Raw genomic sequence first — 26,261 nt, forward strand, 5'->3', positions numbered from 1 at the left:
CAGTAACAGAGAAGAGAGGGATGCCAAGACATGAGACAAACAGAAAAATTTCAGTTATCAGTTCAACCATCTGTGGAATTACATTAAATATAAATGGACTAAAATGAATAGAAGAAAAATAGAAATAAATATAAGACAATTTTAAAGACTAAAAAAATATATAGTTGGAGTCTTAGAAGAAAAGGACAAAGAACTTACACAAATAATCTGAAAAAATAACAGATTTTGAAGAAATTTCCAGAAACAGTTGAAAGATATCAGACAGATTCAATAAGCTGAACAAATCCCAATCAGGAAAAATATGAAGAAAAACCACTATTAGGTACAGCAAAATAAGAAGAAACCAGACTACAATAGATTAACTTAAAAAAAAAACTCAAGGAAGGAAAAATGAACGTCCAACTTAGAGTGTCTTCAAGATGAAGAGGATGTCAAGCCTGGTGGTGCATGCTTGTTCTCCTATGGATCAGGAGTTCAAGGGCAGTCTCAGCTATATGAGACCCTTTATCAAAAAGAAGAGAAGCAGAAGGGGGAATGTCCGTCTTATCCTCATTCCATCCCAGGGATAGACAGGACCGACAGTCCCCAGGCTCCTTCAACCTTTCCTCAAGAAGGAAGAAATCCTTAAATGGGGAATAAAATGGGATAGGAACACCCACAGGGACAAGAGGCAGAGACTCTCAGAGGCCCTAACTCCATAGAAGCTGCTGCCTTTGTCAGCCATGCACACAACTTGTCACGTGGGAAGAGCCTGTCGTATGGGAAGAACACCGCATGTCTCCAGGGACAAGCTGGCCATGGGTCTGTATATTGTGGGAAAACCCTCTTAGCTTATGAGGAAACTCTTTTCTAAAGTCATCTTCATCATTAGGATTTTGTTTTATTTTTGTTTTGCCTCAGAAAGGAAGAGATGAGTGCTCCCTAAGAGATTTGTATCCCCATGCTTCTCGTGTCCAAGAAAGACTGGGAAGGCATGAGAATGACTTAGTCATGTAGGCTTTTCCCCAAGTATCACTGTGGTTCTAGGGCCATCACTGCCAGTTAAAAGGAAAGTCCTCTCGTTGCCCAGTGTGCTGGTTAACATGACAGAGACCAGCATCACCTGAGGAGGTAATCTCAATGGGGGGGGGGGCTTGATGATTAATTGATGTAGGAGGACCTAGCCTTCCGTGGGTGGTGACAATCCCTAGGCAAGTAGTCCTGAGCAGTATAAGAAAGATACATTAGGATGAGCTTATGAGCAAGCGAGCTACCAGCATTTCTCCATGGTTTCTGCTTCAAGTTCCTGCCCCAATGGACTGTAACCTAGAAGTATAAGACAGAGGAGCAACCCTTTCCACCAGAGTTGATTATAATCAAAGAGTTTTTATCACAGCAACAGAAAGGAAATGAGAACACCCAGCGTCCTCGCTGACTGTCCCTTGGGCAAGAAGGAGAGGACCACTTTTCATGTCTCCATCCCTAGCAAGACATATCCAGCCTCCATCTATCCTCATGCGAGCCTAGCGTTACTGAATGGGTGATAGGAGGGGTGACGTGAACTCAGCTTATCCTCCTGGTCCCTGTGATGGAGACTCTCCCATTCTCTCTCACTTGAAGGACTGCCCATGTCGGGCAACTAAACAGCTCCACCATGACAGGGTCAGCTGCACTTTGAACCGCGTTTGTACAATGCTCACCACTGGGTCTGTGAATTTCTTTGGGTAAATTTGTTTCTTGGGTGAACTTGGCTTTCCCATCTCTCTGCTTGCTATAGGCCATGGTAATGATCAGTCAGGAGATCAGAGCCAGGGTGACCCCCAGGCTAAGCTCCTCATCTGAAGCCCCCCTTTAATCCTTCCTACAAGCACCCCGGCCTGTGCAGGACCCTGTAGAGCAGCAGGCTCCTGTTAACCAGTGCAGTATGATTTTAGCCCCCAGGAATACAGGCCTGACCCCTGAGCAAAAGGATGCCTGGGAAGTCAGAAGTTCCCTGGCTGGCTCGGAGCTAGCTTGTTGGCCCTGGCATTCATCCTAGTCACACATTGCCATCAATCCTCACGATGATGACATCGACACAAAGTGCTCTCAAGTCCCAGCCTTGTGCTGATCTGTGAAGATGTCCAAGACATAAGCATTTCTTTGTTGGAACTGAAGCTGAGGGCCCAAGGGTGTCTTGGGGAATTTCCATCCTGGATGCTTGGTGCCAGCATCCCCACCCCCACGGTGCCCTCTGATGGCCAGATGTCCCGGATTAGCTGGAGGCAGCAAGCAACTCAGAGATCAAAACCTCAGGCTCTTCTACAGGGAGTGCCAGAGAGTGCCCTGGGGGTGAGCAAGCCTTAGGTATGGATGCCACTCCAACTTCAAATGAGCTGAGAGGCCTCAACCAGTGCCCTAGCCTCTCTGAGCTCAGGGTAGCATGGAAGACAGACAATGGTGGTAGTAGTGACTGTTCTGTTTTTTGATTGCCTACTATTTATCTGCCCCAGGTGCAGTCCTCAGAACTCACATAACAGGTACCAGCCCTGGCTTCATTCACACCCGTTCTAGGACTTGCCCTAAACTATTTCCAGAAGCTTCAGGCTTGGACCATCATGCCCAGAGAGGTGCCTTAGAAATACCCAGAATGCCCCGCTTCCTTAGAGGGCAGGGGAGCTGCCAGTGGGGCTTGAAAGGCCACCAGGGAAGTATAGAGGGGACAGTTAGTGAAGGTGGTTCTAGAATATACAGGAAGTATAGAGGGGAGGTGGTTTTAGATTCTTCTCTCAGTCTGGAAAGATGTAAGATCCCAGAATGTTACATCTAAGCACATGCATGTGTTCCGTTAGCCGGTATTTGCTGGGTTTCTTCCCTGTGTTTACCAGACACAGCACTGAGGGTGGCAGACCTGGTCCTGGTCCTAGAGGAATGGTTCCACTCCAGAGACTGATCGTTAACCCGCCATAGACATGGTTTGGCTGTGACAGAGAAGGTACGAGAAGCTGCTGTCCCAAACTGGGGGGCTAGAGGAGGTTCATGGAGGGAGCTGGGAAGTTTCCCTGCTCAGGACTGAGGATCAGGGATGGCTTGAGGAGGAGCCCAGGTGCATAGGACAGGGCCAGAGTGAGAGTAAGTTCAGGCTGTGGACTAGAGGTCTCCAGTACTGAAATCACAAAGGAAGAGGAAGCAAAGGCAGGAGTCTTATACAGAGGTCCAGATGGCTTTATCCCCAGGGCCATGGAGTAATCATATGGTCTAGGTCTTTCTCTTCCTCCCTCCCTCCCTCCTTTCCTTCCTTCCTTCTTCCTCCCTCCCTCCCTCCCTCCCTCCCTCCCTCCCTCCCTCCCTCCCTCCCTTCCTTCCTTTCTTCCTTCCTTCCTTCCTTCCTTCCTTCTTCTCCCCCAAGACAGCGATGCTTTGTGTAGCCCTGGTTGTTCTGTAACTTGCCCTGTAGACCAGGCTAGTCTCAAACTCACAGAGATCCACCTGCCTCTGCCTTCCGAGTGCTGGGATTAAAGGCATGTGCCACCACTAACCTGCTTTAATGGCTGTGTGCCCAGAGAGGCAGCTATGACTGCCACTTGACTTTCATAGGCCAGATGGAACAAAGGAGCTCCAACCTGGGCTGTGAGGTCACAGAGTAGCATAAGAGGGACAAAAAAGAGCCCAAGTCTCTCCACTTCTTAACCAAACCTGTCCCACAGTCGCCCTCCACTCTGGCTTGGACATTTAAAGGATCCCTGTAGCCAGGTATGGGATGGTCATGCCCATAATCCCAGCACCCACAAGGCTGAGACAGGGTGCTCGCCATAAGTTTGAGGCCATGCTGCACAATAACATGAAACCTTATCTCAAAAAGACAGAAACAACAGGGCCAGCCAGGGCTGTGGCTCAGCTGTGGAGAGCTTGCCATGCAGGTGCGAAGCCCCGCAACTTCTATAGACATCGCCTTATAAACTGAGTGTGCTTGCACACACCTGGAATCTCAGACTCGGGGAGAATCAGGGCAGGAGGATCAGAAATCCAAGGTCAGGCTAGAGAGATGGCTCAGCTGTTACAAAAATCTGCTCTTCTTGCAGAGGACCTGGGTTTGAGTCCTAGCAATCCTGTATCAATTTACAACTATCTGTAACTCCAAGCCCAGTATGTCCAATGGTCTATTCCGGCCTCTGCAGAATGCTGCACACAAGCAGTGCACAGGCATACATGTAGGCAAACCCACGCACATAAAATAACATTAAAAGGTTTTAAATAAAAAATAAGTTCAAGATTATCCTCGCTGCATAGCAAGCTTTAGGTTAGCTTGGGCTCAACGATAATACATGGTCTCACCCTGCCCCAGTATAAGAGACACCGACTTGAGGCATGGGGAGAAAGGGCCTGTGCAGTCATATCCCTGCCCCACAGTGGGAGAGGGGCCTCCGGTTGACAGATACTGTCTGCTAGGGTTTGATGACAAGCACACAGTAATGTCCTGGGGTTTCCTGAGCCAGGTCTGTCATCTCTTCTCACCCCTCACATGCTGAACAAACACACATACTCTGGAGTTCAGTTTGTAAATCATGCATGAGAAGCTGAATCTGTGCAGCTGCCCACAGCAGCTGGGAGCAGGCTGAGGTCAGATATTTAGTGATGGAACTCAGATGAGGCAGAATAGTTCACATTATAAAGTGTCTCTCTCTGTCTCTCTCTGTCTCTGTCTCTGTCTCTCTCTCTCTCTCTCTCTCTCTTACCCTCACCCCCCCACACACACATACACACACACGCTTGCTCCGTCATTTGCTCACTATGACCCTAAAGCCGGAAGATGGTCAGGAATGTAATTGTGACTATAACTCCCATTTTGCAGATGAGATTAAGATTCAGAAAAGTGCAAAAAAAATCTTTCAAAGACGCAAAGAGGCTACAAAAACTCAGAATCCAGAGCAGAGAGCTTTCAGGGTCAGGGGCTTCATGTTTTATCTCTCAAACACTAAAGGTTCTGAGAAGCCCTGCCTGTAGAATTTGTCCAACTGCGTCCATCGAGAAATGTCAAGTCTATTTGACCACAGTAGCCTCCTCTTAAAACCCAGTAGTGCTTTGGGGTACAAGTCAGAGAGACACTGTTTCCACCATGTGTGCTTTTAGGGGACATGCCACATGTCTCAGAGTGACCCCATGGAAAGAACCAGGCTTTAGTGCCTGGCATCCTTCAGCCACAGCCTTTGTCCCTGTAGGAGCTGGAGAAATCTCATTTTCCATCTGTCTGTGGCCTCATCTGTAAAATGTGTCTTTTTTGGAAAGAAATTGAGGAAGAGGTCATTGACTTCCATAAGATCACATGCTCACATGTGCCTGCCCACCTGCACATACGCACAGACATGTGAACGAGTAAACACACATGCTCACACTGTATCTTTCTTACTAAACTTCTGGGACAGTTAAATGAAACACACTCCTGTTTTTTCCGAGTTCCCTCACCCGTTTTCTTTCAGGCAAAGGTTGAAACTGCTTGGCTCTCTCTCCACCATGACTTTAAGATTCTATTTATTTTATTTTAAAGATTTATTTATTTTCATTTTATGGGTTGTTGAGAGATATTTGATTACATTTTATAAAAAATATGTCACTGTGATTGGTTTAATAAAAAAAACCTAAATGGCCAATAGCTAGGCAGGATTTTGGGGGCAGAGAGAATGCTGGGAAGAAGAAAGCGGAGTCACCAGCCTGATGGAGAGGGAATGAGACATGCAGGGGACAGGTAAATGCCACGAGTAATATGGCAGCGTGTAGGCAGAGATAAATGGACTAACTTAAGTTGTAAGAGCCAGTTAGGAACAAGCCTAAGCTATTGGCTGAGCTTTCATAATCAATAAGAAGTTCCCGTGTTGGTTATTTGGGAGCTGGCAGGAGGGATAGAAAAATCCACCTCCAATGAGCGTTTGCCTGAATGTATGTATGTACACCACATGTGTGCCTGGTGACTGTGGAAGCCATAAAAGGTGACAGATCCTCTGGGACTAAATGTACAGACAATTGTGAGCTGCCATGTGGGTGCTGGGAACCAAACCCAGGTCCTCTGCAGGAGCAGCCAGTGCTCTTGACCACTGAGCCACTTCTCCAGCCCTGATCTTTGAATGTTTCATGTGTATCTGTTGCTGTTGCTGCCTTGAGAGAAGGGCTTGCTAGGTAGCACAGGTTGGCCTTGAACCTGCTGTCTAGTTTGTTTTGACCCTGAACTGGATGTTGGCTATTCTGTCTCAGCCTCCTGAGTGTTGGGATTATAGATGTGTGCTACCATGCCTGGATCTTAAATTCTTTTTCATAGTTTTCCCTTTATCTTTAAGTACAGAATTTGATGGATTTTCGAGGCTATCACAGTCAAATCCATTGATTTACCTTGCATGGTTGTCATTTAGCAATTCAGCTCATTTATGAAATGTTCTATATTTCAGCTCCTAGACTGTCACTTCCAATATTGCAGATTTTTTTTGTTATGTGTATAATGTGCTTCTAGGTCTCTAAGGACATCCATATTCATTTCACTCTATAGTCTCTGTATTTATTTTTCTGTCTCAATGATTTTCTCTATGTGCGTCATGTCCTTATTTGGCTAAGTCTAAACTGTATTGTTTTCAGACAGCGAGCCCAGTCCAGACTTACTTGGCACCCACTATGCAGCCTAGGCTAACCCTGAATTCATGACAATCCTCCTGCCTTAGCCTCCCAAATGTTACACTTTCAGGCATGGCTTTAAAGACTTTTTATGTGGTTTTCCTTGGGTGTTGGTGGCTCCTGGATACATGCTGAGTCCAGATGTAAAAATGTCCAGTGGTTCAAAATGCAAATCAAACAACTTTGAGATGCTGTCTTACACCTGTCAGAATGTGAAGATCAAAACCACAAGTGACTGATCATGCTGGAGAGGACGTGGAGCAAGGCGAACACACCTCCATCGCTGGTGGGAGTGCAAACTTGTACAGCCACTTTGGAAATCAATATGGCGGTTCCTCGGAAAATTGGGAATCGATCTACCTCAAGACCCAGCTATACAGTTCCTAGGCATATACACAAAGGACCCAAGGATGTTTTACCAGGCCACAAGTACACTTGCTCAACTATGCTCATAGAAGTTTTACTCATAAGACCCAGAAACTGGAAACAACCTAGATGCCCCTCAACCAAAGAATGGATAAAGAAAATCTTGTACATTTACACAATGGAGTATTTCTTAGCTGTTAAAAACAATGGCATCATGAAATTTGCAGGCAAATGGAAGGAACTTGAAGAAATCATCTTGAGTGAGATGACCCAGACCCAGAAAGACAAACATGGTATATGTTCACTTAAAGTGGATATTAGCAGTAAAAGATAGTCATGCTGTGGTCCACAGACCCAGAGAGGCTAAGTCACAACGAGGGGTTAAGGGGGGATGGGAGGGTCTCCCTGGGAAGAGCTAATTTTGCAGGTGGACTGGGGTGGGGGGGTGGAAACAGGAGAGATCAAGGGGGAGGGAAGGAGAAGATACTGGGAGAAATGACTATAATTGGAGGGCATTTCGAGGGCAAGATGGAAATCTGTGCAGTGGAAACTGTGGAATCTACAGGAGTAACGCTAGCAAGGACGCCTAGTAACGGGGGACATGGAGCCTGAACTGGCCATCTTCTGTAACCAGGCAAGGCCTTGAGTGGAGGGACTGGGGCACCAACCCAGCCACAGAACCTTCGACCTACAGCTTGCCTTGCCTGAAGAGTGTTCATGGACCAGAGCCTAGCAGAATCGTCACTAAAGAGACCAGAGAGACTTCATCCAGTAACTGATGGGAGCAGATGCAGAGTCCCACAACCTAACTTTGGGCAGAGCTCAGGGAGTCCTGTGGAGGAGGGAGAGCAAGAATGGGAGCAACCAGAGGGGCCGGGGACACCACGGGAACATGGCTCATGGAATCCTTGGCTGGGACTCATGGGGCTTGCAGAGATCAGGCAGCCTGTAGGAGTCTGACCTAGATCCTCCTCATAAATGTTATGGCAGAGTAGCTTGGTGTTCTCGTGGGGCTCCTAAGAGTGGGAGCAGAAAGAGTCTCTGACTCTGTTGCCTGCTTATAGGACCTTCTCCCTCCTCCTGGGATGCATCTTACAGCCTTGATGTGTGCCTGGTATTATTGTAGCGTATTATGCCATGTTTGGTTGATATTCCCGGGAGGCCTGACCTTTTCTGAGGGAGACAGAGGGGGATAGATCTGGGGGAGAGGGGAGGTAGGGGTGGGAAGACTGGGGGAGAGGCGGGGAGGGAAATCTGCAGTTGGGATGTAATATATGAGAGAAGAATCAAAAAAAAAAGAGAGAGAGAGAGAGAGAGAGATGCCCCGTGGCCCTGAGCTAGCGTAGGGTGTAGGGGCAGGGTAGATAGGTAGATGGGTGGTGTGTACTGGGTGCCCATGACTTAGCTTCTAGGACCTACAGAGATGGAGGCAGGAGGCCTCCCACCCACAGGCTGACCTTCTGAATCTCTGTACCTTCTTCTGTCTGTTGTCACGTGCCCACGTTTGAAGGCTGCAGCTTTCTCTGGGCACCTTAGTTCTGGGTGTCCTCTTCCCCATCCAGTGTGACCCTATGATCATGTCACTATGTGGATCTTCTTTGTCAGTCAGACCACAGGGTAGGGTGGGCACCACCTCCTCACCCCATCTAGTTGTTCAGTCTGTCTTTCCTAGGAGCTGGGAGTTACTCCTGGCATTTCCTCCACTCTCCCCCAGCTCCTTCAGCTAGTCCATGCCCCTTCTTTGGGTGGGTGAGCTATATGTCCTCAGTAACTGACTCAATGAGCTATGTGTGAGTGTGTGTGTGCATGTGTGTGTGCATGCGTGTGTGCGTGCGTGTGTGTGTACACGCATGGGTGTGTGTGTGTGTGCGTGTGTGTGTGTGCATGCATGTGTGCGTGTGTGTGTATGTACATGCATGGGTGTGTGTGTGCGTGCGTGTGTGTGTGGCCCAAGGAGAGCAGATGCGCCTCCACAGGGCCCTGTTGTCCAGTTTGTCCATCTGTGGCACTGATATACCAAACAATGGTCCTTGCTGAAGTTTGAACTCAGAGTTCAATGGGAAGAGACAGACCGAGACCTGGAACCTGGAATCCCAAACACACATCCCCTGGCTAAGGCATAGGCCTGATCCATAAATTGTTGTTTCCCTGAGTCACAGAAAAAACCCTGGAATTCTCAGTGGGACAATCAACTAAAAGGGGAGGAAATAGTAAAACCTCTAAGGAGAACCCAAAGGAATGCCTTTAAAGTCTTCTGGATTAGAATAGAATCTAATTGCCACCATGGCCACATCCCTCCTGAGCTTAGAGGGCACTCACATTGCGTGCCAACCCTAGGCCTGCTCACGCAATCTGGAGTTGGCTTTGGGAAATCCCAGCTAACCCTTAGTTGCCTGGCTGCCTGGGTTCTGAGAATATGTCCTTTCTCACCAGAGCAGCTGAATCAGGTGTCACTGGTTGAGCTTGCTTAGTCAAAGGGGCTTATTAGACTCTAAATCAAGCTACGCAGAGAGGGGACTGATGTCACCAAAGGGTGAGCCCTAACCATTACCTCTCGGACACCGATTTCTTACATATCAACTTCACCCTTCCTCCGTGGAGTCTTCTACCTGTCTGGAACTTGGGCTACCAGACATTACCCAGCCTGCATGTCACACCCTCTTATCCCAGACTGGGCCGACTGTTGTTTAAAAGTTTAAGATGGAGGGGAAGAGCCTGGAGAAGTGACTTGGTGGTTAAGAGCACTTGCTGAGCTCTGGAGGACCTGAGTTCGGTTCCCAGCATGTACTTGGTGGCTCACAACTGTCTGTAACTCCAGTTCTGGGGGGGTAGAGCACCCTCTTCTGGCCTTTGCAAGCACTGCAATGCACATGGTACATATACATAGAATAAAAATAAATTAAAAGAAAATAAAAGTCTAGGAAGAGACCTCATGGTCCCAGATGTCTGCCATGGACAGTGGGAATTTCTGCCGCGATGGACAGCCCTTCCCAGGGACTGGTGGTCATTGCAGTGCGCGATCCTCACTGTTGGCCTCAGCTAGGCCTGGTCCCTTGGCTGTGAAGATTTTACACCTCCCAGATGCTCTGCAGGAGGCACAAGAGACTCTTTCACGGCACCTCCTGCATCACCCTGCTGTCTGGACAAGGAAACTGAGCTCAGGATGGAGCTATAGATGACCCTGGTTGCCCTGCATCAGGGGCAGGGTCAGGACACCATGCTATCCCCAGACCTTTATCCTGCGTGCCGATGGGGACAGCCCTTGGGAGGCACTGGAGAGCATCACTCACCAGGAGAGTGGCGGCATATACAGCCATGACGTCAATATTCACTTCTCCCCCACTCCCCACCCCCAGTTGTGGCAGGCGTGGTCACTGGCAGAGGCCTGCCTCAGTGCCTATCCCACACAGGTTTCCCTTGTCGCCTAAGGTGCCCCGTGTCTTCTCCCCACCTACAGCTATCCAAAGTGCCCTGGAAGCAGCAGCTAGAATTTCCTGTTGCTGGCTCCTCCTTGGTCCTGGAGCTCCGTTACACTCAGCTCTCCTCCTGGCTTCAGCAGAGCACAGGAACAACATCAGAACCCACCAGCTCCCAGGCCCTTCCCCAGTGCGGCCACAGTCGGGACCGGGGCTGTAGCAGTGGGGCAGTGAGAGCCTGCAGGGAAGATGGGAGGGCACTAGGGTGGGGAGGAAGGCCCTGAGTTGGCATTTTCAGGCTTGCGCTCGGAGACAATTAGGAGCTGAATTATTAAAGCCGCTCAGGGGAAGAAGCTGTTTTTAAGAAAGCATGAGTAAGCAGGGCTCTCTCACAGCTGCGCACAGGATCGAAGGCGATCAATTGCCATAATGGCTGTAAATATTTACTCGGCGAAATGTGTGAGCCACTTGCATACTCTACACAGGGGTCTGTATCCCACCAGCTGTCAAACTCACCAGAGAGACGCGGTTCCAGGCCCTCCCCGCTTGCCACTTTCTTGGCAGCCGGACCGGTGCTGTGTAAGACCTGTGATGAGGGTCCCCGTGACACAACCTCCTTAAGGACTCAGGTGTGGGGTCAGGTGCAGCTTTTCTGAGTAACCTGATTACAGCTGGACAGATGGATGGATGGGTGGGTGGGTGCGTGGATGGATGGATACTGTTAATCTCCCTTGGTCATAGTCCTCACTTATAAAATGGGCTGGCGATGCCCACCTTAGTGCTTATGAATAAGCCTCTCATGCAGTAATGTAAACCACGCTGGCCTGTGGGCTGGCAGGGCCACAGATGGAGACAGACACCTGGCACTCTGCTCTTACCCCAGGCCTTGGGCTTAATTAAAATAGAATCTACTTACATCCCCGGAGGTAGAGGGGCTCTCTCGCTAGGAGTCCCCTAGGCATGAGACCGGCTGTGTTGTCTCTGCGGCTCTGAGGCTCAGCCTTGACCCAGGCGCCGTGGAGTTTACTGGATGCCTAGCGGGAGCAGACCCAGTTTTTATGGTCAGCTCAACACAGCTCAGTCACCAGACAAGAGGGAACTTCAACTGAAGGTTTGTTTTGCTCAGAGAGGCTTGTAGCCATGTCTGAGAGACACTGTCTTCACTAATGATTGAGGTGGGACGCCCCACCCACTGTGGACCACACCGTCCCTGGGCAGGTGGCCTGGCTGTGCCTGAGAAAGCTAGCAATCACATCGGTGTTCCTCCGCAGTTCTTGCTTGAGTTCCTGCCCCGACTTCCCTCCGTGATAGATTATGACCCTGAAGTGTAAGCCAGATAAACCCTTTCCTAGGGGAAGGTTGCTCAGAGTGTTTTATCTCAGCAACAGGAGAAGCCAACTTGGAGTGCCAGTACCCTAGCTGACGGCTACTTCTTCATCCTCACAGCAGCGGGGAGTTGGCTCCGTTGCCACTCTCCGTCCTAAAGATGAGGAAACAGAGGCTGAGGGATGAAGGGACCTGCTACAGGTCACCAGGGTACAGTTCCAGGCCTCTCCAACCCATTCTAGGAACCCTTGGGCGAACCCCAGGACCATCCCTGCCCTCCAATCCTCCTCTGAGGTTCCCTTTTCCATCCTCTCAGAGCTAGCCCTTCTCTAGCCCATAGCCTGAGGGTTCATCTAAAGACAGGGCAGAAAGACCTCCATTTATGCCTACAGGGTTCTGACATGACAGCCACTGACTCCTGGCACTAAGGGGCCCATACAGCCTGGTTGCTCCTGTGTCAGGCGGCAGATCTCCAAGGACCCTTCCATCATGGGCTGTCAATGCTGCTACAACAGCACCTGGTCCCCAACACACAGGTCATAGGCACGCTTCTCATCACACCTGTGAGAGTGGTGAGAGTGAGCACGTGTGTGTGTGTGTTTTCTAGTGCACTTGTGTGCGTGTGTGTGCGCGCACACACAAACGCACACACACACACACACACAGTACTAAGCCTGCCCACTATGCCTTCCTGCCTCCCCATAGACTCTCCTCAACCCGTTTCCTTGTGAGATCTGTGTTTAGAAATAGCTCAGCCATCCACTGTGCATTCATACCCCGCCCCCCCGCCCCCGCCAAGTGCTAAGATGGAGCCCCTAGCTTTTTACCTGCACCAAGACCAAGAGAGCCGTGTAAAGAGCTGGAAATAGAGACAAACAGGTGGGTGGATGGATTGACAGACGGGTGGGCGTGTATATGGAAGGATGGATGGACGGACAGATGGATGAGTGAATTGACGGACCCAACAATTTCCTCTCTAAGCCTCAAGCTCTCTCATGGAAGGTGGCAGGAGTGGAGGCTGGTGGCATGGGTGTCGGCGTCACAATCGGTTTGACCCCAGAGCAAGCACTCAGTTCACTCCCCTTCCCCTCCCACCTTGGCCACACCTCTTTCCAGCCAGGAGAGGTGCTGAGGAGCCAGGCATCTCCCTATGCTCTAGATTAACCCCTCCACATTGGGGGCAGAAGACAAGGGCTTCTCAGATCCCTAACTCGCCCCTTGGCCTGAGATCACCCTATGCGCTCAGAGAGACCTCAGGTTGCTTTTGGCTGGTGTCCCGTTCCTGCTAATTCATCCTGTCGTTGGGCCCTTCTTGAAAGTTAGAGGCTGTGGGGCAGGTTCGTGGGCGTTTGTCCCTGCTGACTCTGCCACTGTAGCTGCTGCTACTGCCATCTTCTGCCCATCCTGGCTGAGTTCCAGCGGATCCCTGCCTCTGCTCACTGCTTAGGCCTGGGTCCTCACTCTAGCCTTGGTGTGTGTGAGTGTGTGTGTGTTTTGTGGAGCCATTTGCTGACCATGAGGTAAAGGGCTGTGACTGTCCCCAGCCTAGCCACGCCTTGTGCTCTGCAGAGATCTGGTTTGTCTTCAGCAGCACCTGGCCAGGAGGCGCCTCTTATCTTGCCCCAGCTGTTGCCTGTCACTAAGCCAGTTCCTGGAGAGCTTTCTTCAACCTCCCAGACCAGGCTCAAGCATCTTGAGCTGTAGTCTCTGGGCTTTGAGTACCCCCATCATGTTCTTCCATGCTGGAAAAGCCCAGAAGAGCACCTTCTTTGTTTCTGATGTGAAGTCATAAAAAGTATTGCTTTTTGAACCTAGTATGTGCTGCACGCCTTTAATCCCAGTACTGGGAGGCAGAGGCAAGAGCATCTCTGTGAGTTTGAGGCCAGCCTGGTCTATATAGTGAGTTCCAGGACAGGCATGAAAACTTAATAGAGAGATACTGCCTCAAAAAAATTAAGATCAAGCCGGGCGGTGGTGGCGCACGCCTTTAATCCTAGCACTCGGGAGGCAGAGGCAGGCGGATCTCTGGGAGTTCGAGACCAGCCTGGTCTACAAGAGCTAGTTCCAGGACAGGCTCCAAAACCACAGAGAAACCCTGTCTCGAAAAACCAAAAAAAAAAAAAAATTAAGATCAAAATAAAACCCCAGTTATTCATTGTCTTCCACATCATTACCAAAGAGAACAAGAGCTAAGCCTTGGGAAGGGAATGCATTTAGTTCCTTGCTGAAGGACAGTCATTGTTCCTCTCCCGCATTTCCCTTACACCAAGGGTACAGGGCTGGAGGCTGGAGGACAGGAGCCCTGGCCTGAGCATCCAGGGAAACATCTGGAAATGTAGATGTTCCCGCCCTGAACTTCTCAGCTCCATTCCCTCCCTGTCACACTGGAATGAGGAGCACCACAAAAACAGGCCGTTGAAGGCAATACCCTAGGACCCACCCACCCACTGAAGCCTCTGGGGTGTCGCAGGATGAGGGCCTTGTCATTCCCAGGAACACAGAGTCCTAGTCATTAGAACAGAGATTTCATGGATAGTTAGGGGTGAGGGGTGGCCAACTGGAGGAGGCACTTGGTGTGTTCTTGGCTCAGCTCAGGGAATCGGGATGCATCCTGAAAGAGGGCTGGAAGCCCAGAAATGCCAGATCCTGTGCCTCTAATCCTCTAAGGTGTGAAGTAGATGTGTCAGAAGAAATTAACAGCCTGTGTAAAACCTGCCCTGAAAGGTTCAAACTGCCGGCTGCCTCGGCCTCTGCTGCCCTCTGGTGTGCATATGGGGGAATGGCAGTCCCAAATCCCCAAAACCTTCCACCCTGCCCACTTAGACCCATACACACCAGGGAGGAGTCAGGCTGGGAAAGTGGTGATGATGTAGGGACCCAGGAGCCCAAAACACCTCTGAAGAGGATCCCTGCCCACCTCATCAGTTGGTGCTCCAGCAGGCTCTTCCCATTCTTCCCATTTATCTGGACATATAGAGGAGGGAGGCAGAGTGAGCAGAGCCTGGAACAGGAAGGATCCTGGACGGCTGGAGCTTTATTGGCCTGAAAAATCCCACTTCTCTCTGAAGAAAGATGGCTGCACTGCCCATGGTGGGCTTTAGTGGGCTCCACCTCACTAGAAAGAGCCTGGGAGAGAGTTCTAGCAGGGTCACAGAGCAATGATGGAACAGGGGACCTTTCAGAACTCAGACAGCAGCAGCCAGGGACGACCAAAGGTGTGAGATGAGAGGGCAGCCTTGCCAGTGAGGGTCTGGAAGCTACAACATGCCCAGCTCCCCACCCCACAGGCCTTGTGGCTGCGCAAGTGGAATGAGGAGAAATCACAACAGGTTGACTTTGGAAACTTACCCTCTATATTCTCGGTCACAGACAGGAAACTAACTTAACTGACACACAGAAAGGAAAGAACCTCAGCTCAGGGCCACAAAGTCGGGTTCTGTTAGTGCCTGCCCAGCTGCTGCTGTGATCCCTTACAGATGCTGGCGGGATCCAAAAGAGCATGCTATTGTGTCCACGTGAAGATGGGTGGGTAAACCGAGGGACTTGCTCAATGTCCAGCATCAGAACAGAGCAGAGCCAAGCCAGGAGCCGCCCAGCGACAAGATAAAGGCAGAAAGCCATCCACAGAGCCACTCCTTCCACACGCATCCGGCACGACCATCTCAATGACCTCATCCTTACACCCATCTCACCCCTCAGAGGAAGAAACTGATGCGGTGAGAGCTGAAGCTTGGCCTAGCAGATGGGGCTCTGTTTGCATACTGTGGAAATAGATGCTAAGCTGGTCCGCCAGAGCAGCTCCCGGCCTGCCTTCAGCAGCACCTGACTTGCCAGGGAGCCTGACTTGCCAGGGAGAGCCGAGTGATGCGGAGACTGATACACAAAGGCGCAGGTCTGAGAAGCTCCTCTTTCCTCTGATAGAGAAGATGCCCTTGTGAAGACCTCATGGCCTCTGGTCTTCTGTTTCCCGTCATGTGTGTATAACTGAGCCGTCTTGCTTATGCCCTGTTCATCCCAAGCCCTCTCGCCTCCCTGGGTTTCTTTCTGATTTGAACCAAGCTTTGCCACTCGGCTGGCATCCTCATTTAGGAGGGCAGCGGAACCGGGGTATGTTCTTGTGTCTGTTTGTCAGAGAATATTTTTAGTACATCACAATGATAGCTGGATAACTCAAGCCATATGGACTTTGTGACAGGGTAGGGATGGTCTCTGCTGCTTTAGCTGACAGCCTTTCCTGGCCTCTGCTCTGCACCCACCTCTGGGGGTTCTAGGGTGGGGGGCTTTTCACAGTGTTAATCTCTCACTGTCGGGGCTCTTTGTGTCTTACCCTTTGTAAATCGGGAGTTTCCAAAGGACAACACCAGAGGTATGACTCTATGGGTCACACTAAGGGACTGGAAAGCAGCCTTGCTCCGGGACATCCTTACAATCTACAAGAGTTATCTTGGGACACGATGGACGGTTTTCTTCTCCCCACCTTCACTGACCTGAGTAGGTCCCTGGAATTTGGGATGTGAGACCGGGGTGAGGGGTCTGACCCAACACCTGTAGCAGGGTCAAGGCAATGACTGTGGCTACTCTGGCTGCCCTGGGTGTGACCTGGATTCCTGTCACCAGTCTGGAGCCTGAGGGCTTGTTCTATAGAACCCTTGTGCACCTGGAAGAAGAAAGTCAGGATCCATTTTCTGACCTGGAAAAGGTGGCAGCTCAGCACCTGGGAGTCAGGACTGCAGGGCACCACAGTTGCCTGTAGAGACAGATGGATGACATTGGCCTGCCCATGGGCCCCAGGTGAAGTTCCTTCTGCACTTGCTAACTCCTGCACAGAAATCATCCACAAGGTAAGGAAGGACCATGTCAGCCAGTAGGCAGAAAGGGTCAAAGGTGACAATGACCGAGGATTCCTTCAGCAAGGCTCTACCTAAACACCATAGCAGGCTGTAATCAAAGCCAGACTGTCCTAAGGGGCCTCAGTCCAAGCTCCAGAGAGCCCCTTCAAGGCCTAGGATTCTACAACTATCTGCCAGAGCAGGCGGCTTGGGTGGGGCTTAGGGGCTGCTCTTGCTCTCCCCCTGCCTGCTCTGAGACAGGTAACCTCCCTAATATTACCGTCCTGGCAGGAGTGAGGGCGTTCTAAAGACTTCTGTGCCCAGCCGGGCGGTGGTGGCGCACGCCTTTAATCCCAGCACTCGGGAGGCAGAGGCAGGCGGATCTCTGTGAGTTCGATACCAGCCTGGTCTACAGAGCTAGTTCCAGGACAGGCTCCAAAGCCACAGAGAAACCCTGTCTCGAAAAACCAAAAAAAAAAAAAAAAAAAAAGACTTCTGTGCCCCTCCCTTGGGTTGTCAGACTGTTGGCACAATGGCTCCCAAGTAACTGAAATTTCTCCAGGAATCCTGTGCTAAGAGAATGACCAGGCTGACGACTGGGTGCTATGTAAAGGAGGAGCTTGCCTTCCAGAAGAGAGTCCACACAGCTGTGACGATCTGTCATGCCACCTTCTCGATGAGACTGGCCCTGGGACTGGATGGGTCAAGGATGGGCCAGACCACAAATTGACTAGGGCTGCTTAGTTATGAAAGCATCCAGTCCTCTAGTTCAACCTAAGCCTCACACCAGAACCTTCCCAATGTGACCACATCGAATTAAACTCATTTTTAAAAGTTTTTACTATTATTTGTCTCATTGAGCGGCATACTGAGGATAAGCAGATGGGCCTAGCTTGTTAGGGTTGTTGGGACCTCAGGCTCTGAGCCTAATAACTCCAGTGATATTTCTGGCTGAACCTTCTTCTAATCAGGTATAAGTCATTGCACTCTTACTAAAAAAAAGAGGGAAGGACAGACAGACAAACTTCTAGAGGAGAGAACAAGAGAGCACCCAGGAGCCTTATGGTGTATTATACAGGGGAACTATACACCAGCACCAGTTAACAGGCCATGAATGCTTATTTATTGGCAAGAAAGCCGATCACCCCATTCTCCCTTGGAGCAGGCATTATTATATGTGTTCTGAATACACACACACACACACACACACACACACACACACACCACACTATATGTATGTCAGATGAGGGGCCAGCCAAGTGTAGTCAGAAAAGAGCTGGAAGTCCCCAGATAGCAGGAGCAATGAGGTGCTGAAGCAGGGTCATGGCCAGTGTCCTGTTGGCTTCCATTGCATTCCTCAGTCCTGGTCCTGGTCCCTGGAGTCTCTTCTGGAACTAGTCTAATCTTGCCATCTTTAATTCCACCCTCCCCTCAAAGCCCTTCTGGAGATGAAAGTCACCATGTGACAAGACATCAAAAGATGCCCTTCTGACAAACTAGAAGGGTGGGTCCCCTCCCAGCCCCGTGAGCTGCCTACGCTGGCACAGACTCTGACCTCCCTCTGGACAGCTTGGTGGTGGCAGACGCCTGTCTTTTCATTTTCTCATTCCTCTGGCATTTTAAGTTATTATTAAATATCTAATCCATCCATAGCCATAGGCGAATCTACTGCAATTTCCTGTCTTTGTCCTTAACATGTTCTTGGTGGGTTGGTGGGAACGGCTCTGCAGGTAAAGGCACTTGCCGCTTGAGTCCGGCTCCCTGAGTTCTATCCCTGGGACCCATGCGAAGGTACAAGGGGGGAGCTGGCTCCACAGAGCTGTCCTCTGATCCTTAAGCACACGCCGCAAGCCTGTGTGTGCACACACGACAACAATAAAAGGCTATGTGTTAACCCGACAGCTCTCGGCTAGGCCTGGCTCTTACGTGGTGCCCCAGGCTGGGCAGAAGAGAAGCCTGGAGACAGGCTCCACCCCAGAGAGTGAGGTCGACTGTTAGCATGTCACCCCTCTGGGTGGCTGTCATCTCCATGGAACAGAAGGCTGGCTCCTGTGTTACATGCCCGCGAGGGCTCTGTTTGATGGTTTTAATAATAAGTCTCTTTGGGGAACCATGTGACAACTTTAGCTTAGGTCCTTTTCTTCCAATACAGCATAGGACAAAAGAGCCCAGGAGGTCTGAAGCTCTCAACACTATTTCTCAGGTCCCCATCTGCAGGATTCCCTCCCCTTCTGGGTCTGCAAGTGCCCACTGCCCGTCAGCAGGCCCTGCCAAGCCTGGGTGAGAGGCAGAGGAAACAGCATAGAAGTGGCCTTCTCTGAAACCTCCCCCAGCCCCAGGCCGGATCCCCTTGCCTCCTATCCAGCCTTCCAGATGAGTGGGCTTCTGAGGAGCTGAAGAAGGTTGTCATTGATAGATACATTCTATACACAGTCTCTCACACACTGGCTCCCTTTCTTTCCCTCTTTCTCCTCTGCATGACAGGTCCATATTGTCTCTGATGAAAGAGGAGTCCTCAGGGAAGGAGGGAGTTTACTTGTGCAAGATGGGGCAGGCTCTCTAGAGCATTTAGGCAGGCGAGGGTCTATATCTACTATGAAGATATGAATTGTCCCTGGCCAGCCCATCTCTCTCCAAACTTATGAGTCTGAAAGCCTTGGCTTGGCCCTCTGAGGGGGAAGGGGGCCTTTTGTGGACGTCCAAGTCTCAAAGACTGATCCTGCTCCCAAGTCCCTAGTACCGTTATCCCTGCTTCCCAGAGGAGGGGCCCCAGTCCCCAGCCCCAAATGGCATTTTCCAGCACTTGGTACCCCTGACCCAGCAAGGCAGCCCTCACCTCGAGCCAGGTTCCCGGAGATGAAGCGGAAGAAGAAGCTGATGATGTCACCCAGGTGCTTCTTACAGCCATGCTGACACTCCTGCAGCCTCGGGGAGCAGCCCTCACCGCACCCTGACATGGCGCTGCCCAGGTCCTGTTTCTCTGCTTGCCTTTCCCAACCCGAGACTCAGCACCCTTCTTTTGTGAGGATGCCCTCCTCCGCTTCTAGCTTTTTTTTTTCTCTTTCAATCTTTCAACATCTCTCTTGGTCTTAGCCCCTCTCTTGGCCTCTTTGCCAGTGCCTGCTCTTGGGAGAACGTCAAAGACGAGCAGCCTTTCAGCCCTTGCCCAGGAGATGCTCTGATCCCTGAGTCTGCGTGGTACCTGCGCTTATCCCCTCAGCCTCCAGGACCCAGGACCTCACTGGTGCCCAAATGGAAGTGTCAGCTGGTGCAGAAGTCCTGGGTGGGGGTGGGCATTGCTCTGGCACCTTGGGAGGAGGTGGCATCCAGTGTGACTTGCAGCTCAGGGTGTGAACCTCACAGGCCCAGGGTTTCTCTGCAGCCTGCTCTCATCCCACCCAGGTCTTTGTCCTCCCCTTTACACCTGGCTTCTATGCATTCATCCTGTGTGTCTGAGAGGAAGCGAATGGGGAGAGGAAGTGGTCTCTCTGATGAGGACGGGGCAAGCAAGAGCACGGCTGAAGCAGGAACTTCTGCCTCCCTTTACTGAGCACCTAGTAAATGCCAGAGCTTGTAGACGTCCTCTGGCTACCAAGGAGGTACCTAGTCATCAAAATGACCCCGTGAGCTCTGTGTGATCAAGAGCGACAATCCTGCGGGCCTTCCCTCAGCTTTTACTTACAGACATCAGGATCTGTCAGAGGGACGAATATGCCCAGTAAGAAACTGCTGTTCTAGGGTTGACTGTGTAGTGCAGTCAGGATAACACTTGGCTGATATGCATGAGGCCCTGGGTTTAATCCCCAGCACGGGGGTGGGGGGTGGGGGGTAGACACCAAGGGGCTTAGAAGTTCAGGGTCATCCCTGGCTATGCAGCAAGTTTGAGGCCAACACAGAATAGCTGAGAGCCTATCTTAAAGCAGAACAGAAAAACAAAACAAACAAACAAACAAACAAAAAAAAACCAGTGTCATTCCTCCACAATCCCTGCAGTCTACAAGGCTTAGTTCTGGCCAATGAACGTAAGCAGTCTTCTAGAACTTTCTTCTAGAAAGTCTTCTAGAACTTTCTGTGTTCGTGTTGCCTTGCTGACACAGCAGCAGCACTTTCTCCCTCCATGTGCCTGTTTCTTCCCGTTGCCTGGAACGATGCGGTAAGGGCTGGGGCTGAAGCTCTACTCTGCCGCTAAGCAGGACAGGGCTGAAGAACCAAGCTTGCATGCTTCTGTTCCTTCCTAACTCAAATGGAGCTGCTGTTACGTATGGATGCAGGAGAGTCAGACTGCTTCCACGAAGGTAGACACATTGTGTGCTGCACACAACCAGGCCAAAACCCAAGCGTGGTATTTGGTGACACTTGCTGTGTACCTGGGCATGGATGCCGCGCTGAGCTGTTTACTAAGCACATACAGAGACAGTACAGCAGGCCCAGAAGGCAGTTCTAGCTCTGGGTGTCTTGAGCCAGCATATTCAGTAACTGTGAATGTTAATGTGTCTGAGGAAAGTTGTAACACCCTCAGGGTCCACGCAGGTCCCAACAGGAGAATGGCATGCACTCAATTTTCCAGAAAAACATGTTTCTTTGGCAAGAATTTCTTCCCTCTGAATACAGCTAGTTGCTGGCTACCACAACCGGGCTGTTGTAGAGACGATGGAAGACGGAGCCAGGGGGCCATGAGCTCTGAGCTAATCCCCAGGAACTGGACATCTACCTCTAGCCCCAGGCCTTGTGGACCCTGTGTGCATCTATCACCACGTGTACTGGAGTGAGTGAGGTCCAAGCCAGGGCAGAATATGCTAGGGCTGGGGTGGACAGGTAGGCAGGCAGCTCAGCCCCTGGTTGCTTTGTCTTCCCTCTCAACCATGCTCTCAGTGGAGTCTCTTAGACTGTTTAAGGAGGGAAATCCCATGTGATTGACAGGCAGAGTGTCAGGAAAGGTGACACCCAGCAGTGAAGCCCCTCAGGGCAAGGGCAGTGGAAAGGGATGTCTTTCCAGTCTTCGTGGTGGGGAGAAAGCTGTGCACAGCTGCTTTGTACGCTGCCTGGAAGGAGAGGTGGCCAGAGAGACTGTTTCCCATTGATCATGGCCTGTGGTTAACCATGGGGTCAGGGGTCAGGGAGGTGGAAAGGCCATGGTCGGAGAGGGACCCATTTGGGGAATGAATCCTTTCTAAATGCTCTTGAGAGGGTGCCAGGGCTTGGCAGGTGCCTGGCAGCCTAGGAGCCAGGTGGCCTCTCCTCTCCGCTGCAGCACCTGCCCATAAACAAAGTACCACTTATCCCACTGGACTTACATTACTCAGCATTCAAGAGCCTCCTCTTCCCCGCTGCCCTGGCTGCGCTGGTGTCATGTGCCCAGTAAACCAGCAGGTGGCAGCCGAGCTCAGCTGCAGCTAGCGATTGTAGCCAAGCACCACTGGAGCCTGGCTGCAGACCCCTCAGCGCTCCCGTTACAGCCCTTACTACACACAGACACATCACTGTCATTGACCAAGGGTTTTGTTTCTTGTTCTACCATCCTCTCCCCACTGCTGGCACAGCTGGCACAGTAGAGGTGCCAGCTAACGACCAGAAATGGTTAGAAGCAGCTACAAGATTTAGACACGGTGGTACACAGGACATAGTACTAAACACGAGAGACCTCTCTATCCAGAAGGTGGCCCAGGGACCAGGTGAAGCCAGGAGGTGGTCCTTCAGTCACCCTACCCCCTCAGGGCTTCCCCTGTCTTCCTGCTTTGGGTTCCAGGGGAGAGAGTTTAGATTCTGAAGGAAGAAGCCCCAAGAGGAGATACCCTTGGGACTGTTGCCCCAGAGGCTGAGATGGTACCTGGCTCCTCTGGGCTCCTCTTCTCAGTTAAAGAGGATGGGCCAGGTACACAGAGTAGCAAGAGGACAGTGTCTCAGCTCAGCAGCTTCTCTGGGAATCCTAATACCACTCATCGACGGGGATCACTCCCACGGCAGGACCACAGACGGTGTAGTCTTCTGAGGAGTGAAGTCTTGGTTTGCTTGATTGAGAACTCGGGGACTCTGGAGTGGATCAAAGATGTTCTCTCTGCTCAAGCGCTGGGAGTGCATCTATCCTCTCTTGAGTCTGAACTGATCCTGTGACTTGCATGGCCGATGAGCCTGTGGGCCTACACTTCAGGGGAGGGGGAGGGGCAGGAGCACATCCTCGGTTCCATGAATGGCTGTGCGGCACAGAAACAAGCGCTACTCAGCATGGGTGGCATTTCCCACGGTGGCAGCCTGACCTGAGCCTTATCCTGTACTGGTTCCCTGCTCCTTTAGAGTTGCTGTGACCTTCCCCGGACCCGGGTGGGGGGGGGGGAGCTCTACCTTCTGTTTCACTCAGTTGCCAGGACCCCAGGCCATTCTGGGAAGGAGTTCATTCTAAGTCAGGTCATTGAAGAAACCCAAATCTCCCAGGCCTCCCGGGGAGGCAGACTTGAGAAGCAGGTCTGTCCAGTTGGTGGCATCAGCTACACCTGAAACCATGCCTGGGAAGGCATTCTGCCAGGAAGGGCCACCCACAGAGCAGGCCGGAGTCACAGTTCTGGCACACCACACGAAGAGATGTCCCCAGGGTCCTGGGCTGAGAATAAGTGCTTTTGGGTGGGAAGGTCAAGCTTCCTGCCCTACCCCACCCTCTGGGCCCATGCATCTTAGAGACCACTGCCGCTGTCCCCTTGGGTAGTGCCTCTCAGGGCACAGCCACAGCTGGACCAGCCCCTGCACCACCACTTGGGCGGCCCTGAGTCCTGCCCCATTCTGTATTTAGGTCCCAGCTCACTCAAGTCTCAGGGGCACTGTGCTGAGCCTTGACCTCTGCTCCCAGCCATCCCGGATAGGTTTTTCTGAGCCTACTGCTGAATGGAAAATAACCAGCAGCAAGGGCAGCGGCGTCTGGGGCGCTGGGCCGCCACAGGCACGCAGTGCTCAGGATACCGTGGCAGGCCTCCCTGGGCATGTGACAAAGATGCCCTGAATGCGGCTTATTGTTCTATGCACCCGGACTGGAGAAGCCGACTCATCGACCAGAGCATGGCATTTCACATGCGCAGAAAACCTCCCGTGTGTCACACCGGTGGCATCCTCTCTAAGGGGTGCAGATGGATGTTTAGACTGAGTAACTGAGGCTGAAAAACTCACCCAAGGGAGTCAGGGTATATGGGGTTCCACACCTCAGTCTGTGGTATCCCTGCCCCAATTGCTGGAGAACCCGATGAGCCATTTGTCTCTTTTAGTGCCTGTGAACTCCTAAGTAAGATGAAGCAAGAGGCAGACTTCATACGGCTTGCTTCCCGTCAGTTGTATCTCCTCTCGGTGCCTGGCAACTTCCGATGAACATGTCTGTCCATGCAAACACAGACCGGGCTGCACTGGTCCACGCTAGCCTGGCTCTACCCTCTACTGTGTACCTCTTAAAGGAGTAATTGGGAAAAGGCCCTGCCCTTTAAGAAGCTACCCAGAATGGGGCAGGGCCCTTGGTGTGGCCGATGCCATCCTGTGGTGACCGTGACACACCCTGTTTGTTTTCTAACTCTCCACCATTGCCAGCTCAGGTGTGCAGCCCCATCCAGAACCACTGCCTGGTAGATAGGGCCTGCGGGTCAGAGTGGGCATCGTGAGGAAAAACAGAGGGCTTCAGCAAGCCCATGATGCTAGCTGTCATTCAGGGTGACAGGTGCCAAGGGGCACTCTGAGTTTGAAGGGGGACAGAAAGTGAGCCATTGAGGGTAGAGCTGAGTCCCTTGGACACACTCAGAGGTCACACAGGGGTGCCACAGCTCCTTTTGCTCTTGGTGCCCACCGCGGTGGACGGTGGGAAATATTTCACCCCAGTGCAGATCACACATCACTGTGAGGGTAGGACTAAATATGTTCTGCTGCCCGCAGGATCACAAAACAGCTGGGGAGGGGGGCATGAAGTCTCCCCACACGTTCTTGCGCTTCTGTGGGAAAGGCTCAGAGACAATGTCAGCTACGAGCGGCAGAGCAGCCCGCCAAAGCCAGGCTTTCTGTGGAATGGAATAGAGCAACGAGCAACTTGGGGTGGGCTTTGCAGATAAAGACAGGGTCCCCGGATGCTGCAGCCTTGTCTCCTCATGCGCATCCATGCACAGGCCACTGTGCCTGTCACCTCTCTTCTGCTCATGAGCACCCTCCTACCTGGAACACCAGGAACACTCCCTGTGCCCATTGTCCAACAACAGGATTCGTCTAAGAAAACACGTAAAGCAGGTCTCCTGGCCGAGCACACACCTTGTCCTGGTGATAAACTCTCACACATGCCTCTGCCATTGAAAACATGCTCGCTGTCAACACCATCTCCGCACCACGAGTGTCCCAGATCCCCAGCCTCCCTCTCTAGGTGCATGGGGCAAGAAGCGGGAGCACCTAGATTAAGGTGTTTTATGCCTTCGCTCTGTGGGTGGGTCCAGAGCCCTTTTCTATGGAGAACTTAGAAAGGGTGTGTGGCATGTTCAAGGCAGCGCCAGGGGAGTGCTGGGTGAGGCAGAGCCCGGCTTCCCAGCCTCCAGCCGCCTCCATATCCCTGTCCCACCTGTGTGTGACCCCACTCCTCTGTCCCCGGGGGCCACAGTCCTGCACCACACTCATGTACTAGAGCTCAGTTCTGTGCGGCACAAGGCATCTGTGGGAAGAGGATATGAACAAAGAGAGACGCGATTTCTCAGCAGAGGTGGAGGAAATATGGTCCAGAGAAGTGGCCTCTGTGGCCTCAGGACGGACAGGGCTCAGAGCGATCTATACCCTCGCTCTCTGGACCCAGTCACTCTTGTCCTACCTGAGCCTTGCGGGGCAGCACTGGACAGGATCCACTTGATCAAGCAGCAGCGCATCAGGGCCTGGCGGGTGAACCTTGGCCTCTGCCACTTGAGGCCTTCCTTTCTGTTCAGCGGTCCGCGCCCAGGGTCTCCTAGGAGGCTGCCATCTGACGCCTTCATTGCCTCCTGCTGCGAGGGAATAGACATAGGAGACATTAAAATGGGCTCACGGAGGGAACTTCCAGAAGGTCCTGTAGGCCACTCTGATATCCCGAGTGAGGCCAGTCCTAACAATCTCTGGAGAGAGAGAGAGAGAGAGAGAGAGAGAGAGAGAGAGAGAGAGAGAGAGAGAGAGAGAGAGAGAGAAAGGAGGAGGGGGGAAGGAGGGAGGGGGGAGGGAGGGAGGGAGAAAGAGAGAGCCCTCTGCTGCCCTGCCATACCTCCATGCTTTTCTTTCTATTCTACACTCAGGCTCTGTCATAGGGTGGGTCCCTAGAAGAAGGTTCCAGAGAAGTGAGCCCAGACTTGTTCATCTGAAGCTGGCCCCTCCACAAAGCCAGGCTGCCAGAGCTGAAGGATTTTTTCAAGAACTGACTGAGGCCTGGAGAAGAGAGAGGCGTCACACAGGGGACACAGTGAGGTAGGGGCCTTGCTTGGCCTGAGTTCTCACCTGGAAGTGAGCTGAGGGGAGATGAAGTCTGTGTGAACACCTGGGCAGAACCCCCACCAAACTTGATGACCTATCATGCCCATGGCTGTGTGGCCAGTCAGTTAGGGGGAGCTGGGGGTTAAGAGACAGTAAATCAGAAAAGGTCAGCCTGGAGCCACTGTGGAGGATTCAGAGCACAGGGATTTGTTTGCCTATAGCAATCCTGCCCTTCAGTCCCGGCTATCAAATTGTCTGCCATCATCAGTCCTTA

The 26,261-nt window shown here is 51.6% G+C and overlaps 1 protein-coding gene across 2 annotated transcripts in view; it reads right to left on the reverse strand.

The window, feature by feature from the left end:
- Kcnip3 (potassium voltage-gated channel interacting protein 3) overlaps positions 1 to 26,261 on the reverse strand; it is a 70,895-nt gene that overhangs the window by 35,118 nt on the left and 9,516 nt on the right. For both annotated transcript variants that reach the window (XM_075962094.1, XM_075962092.1), the window contains exon 2: positions 25,362 to 25,530. In XM_075962094.1, the coding sequence (XP_075818209.1) occupies positions 25,362 to 25,530 (169 nt within the window). The remainder of the gene's footprint in view (positions 1 to 25,361; positions 25,531 to 26,261) is intronic.

The sequence above is a fragment of the Microtus pennsylvanicus genome, chromosome 2 (genome assembly GCF_037038515.1).
Source record: "Microtus pennsylvanicus isolate mMicPen1 chromosome 2, mMicPen1.hap1, whole genome shotgun sequence".
NCBI classification, from domain to species: Eukaryota; Metazoa; Chordata; class Mammalia; order Rodentia; family Cricetidae; genus Microtus; species Microtus pennsylvanicus.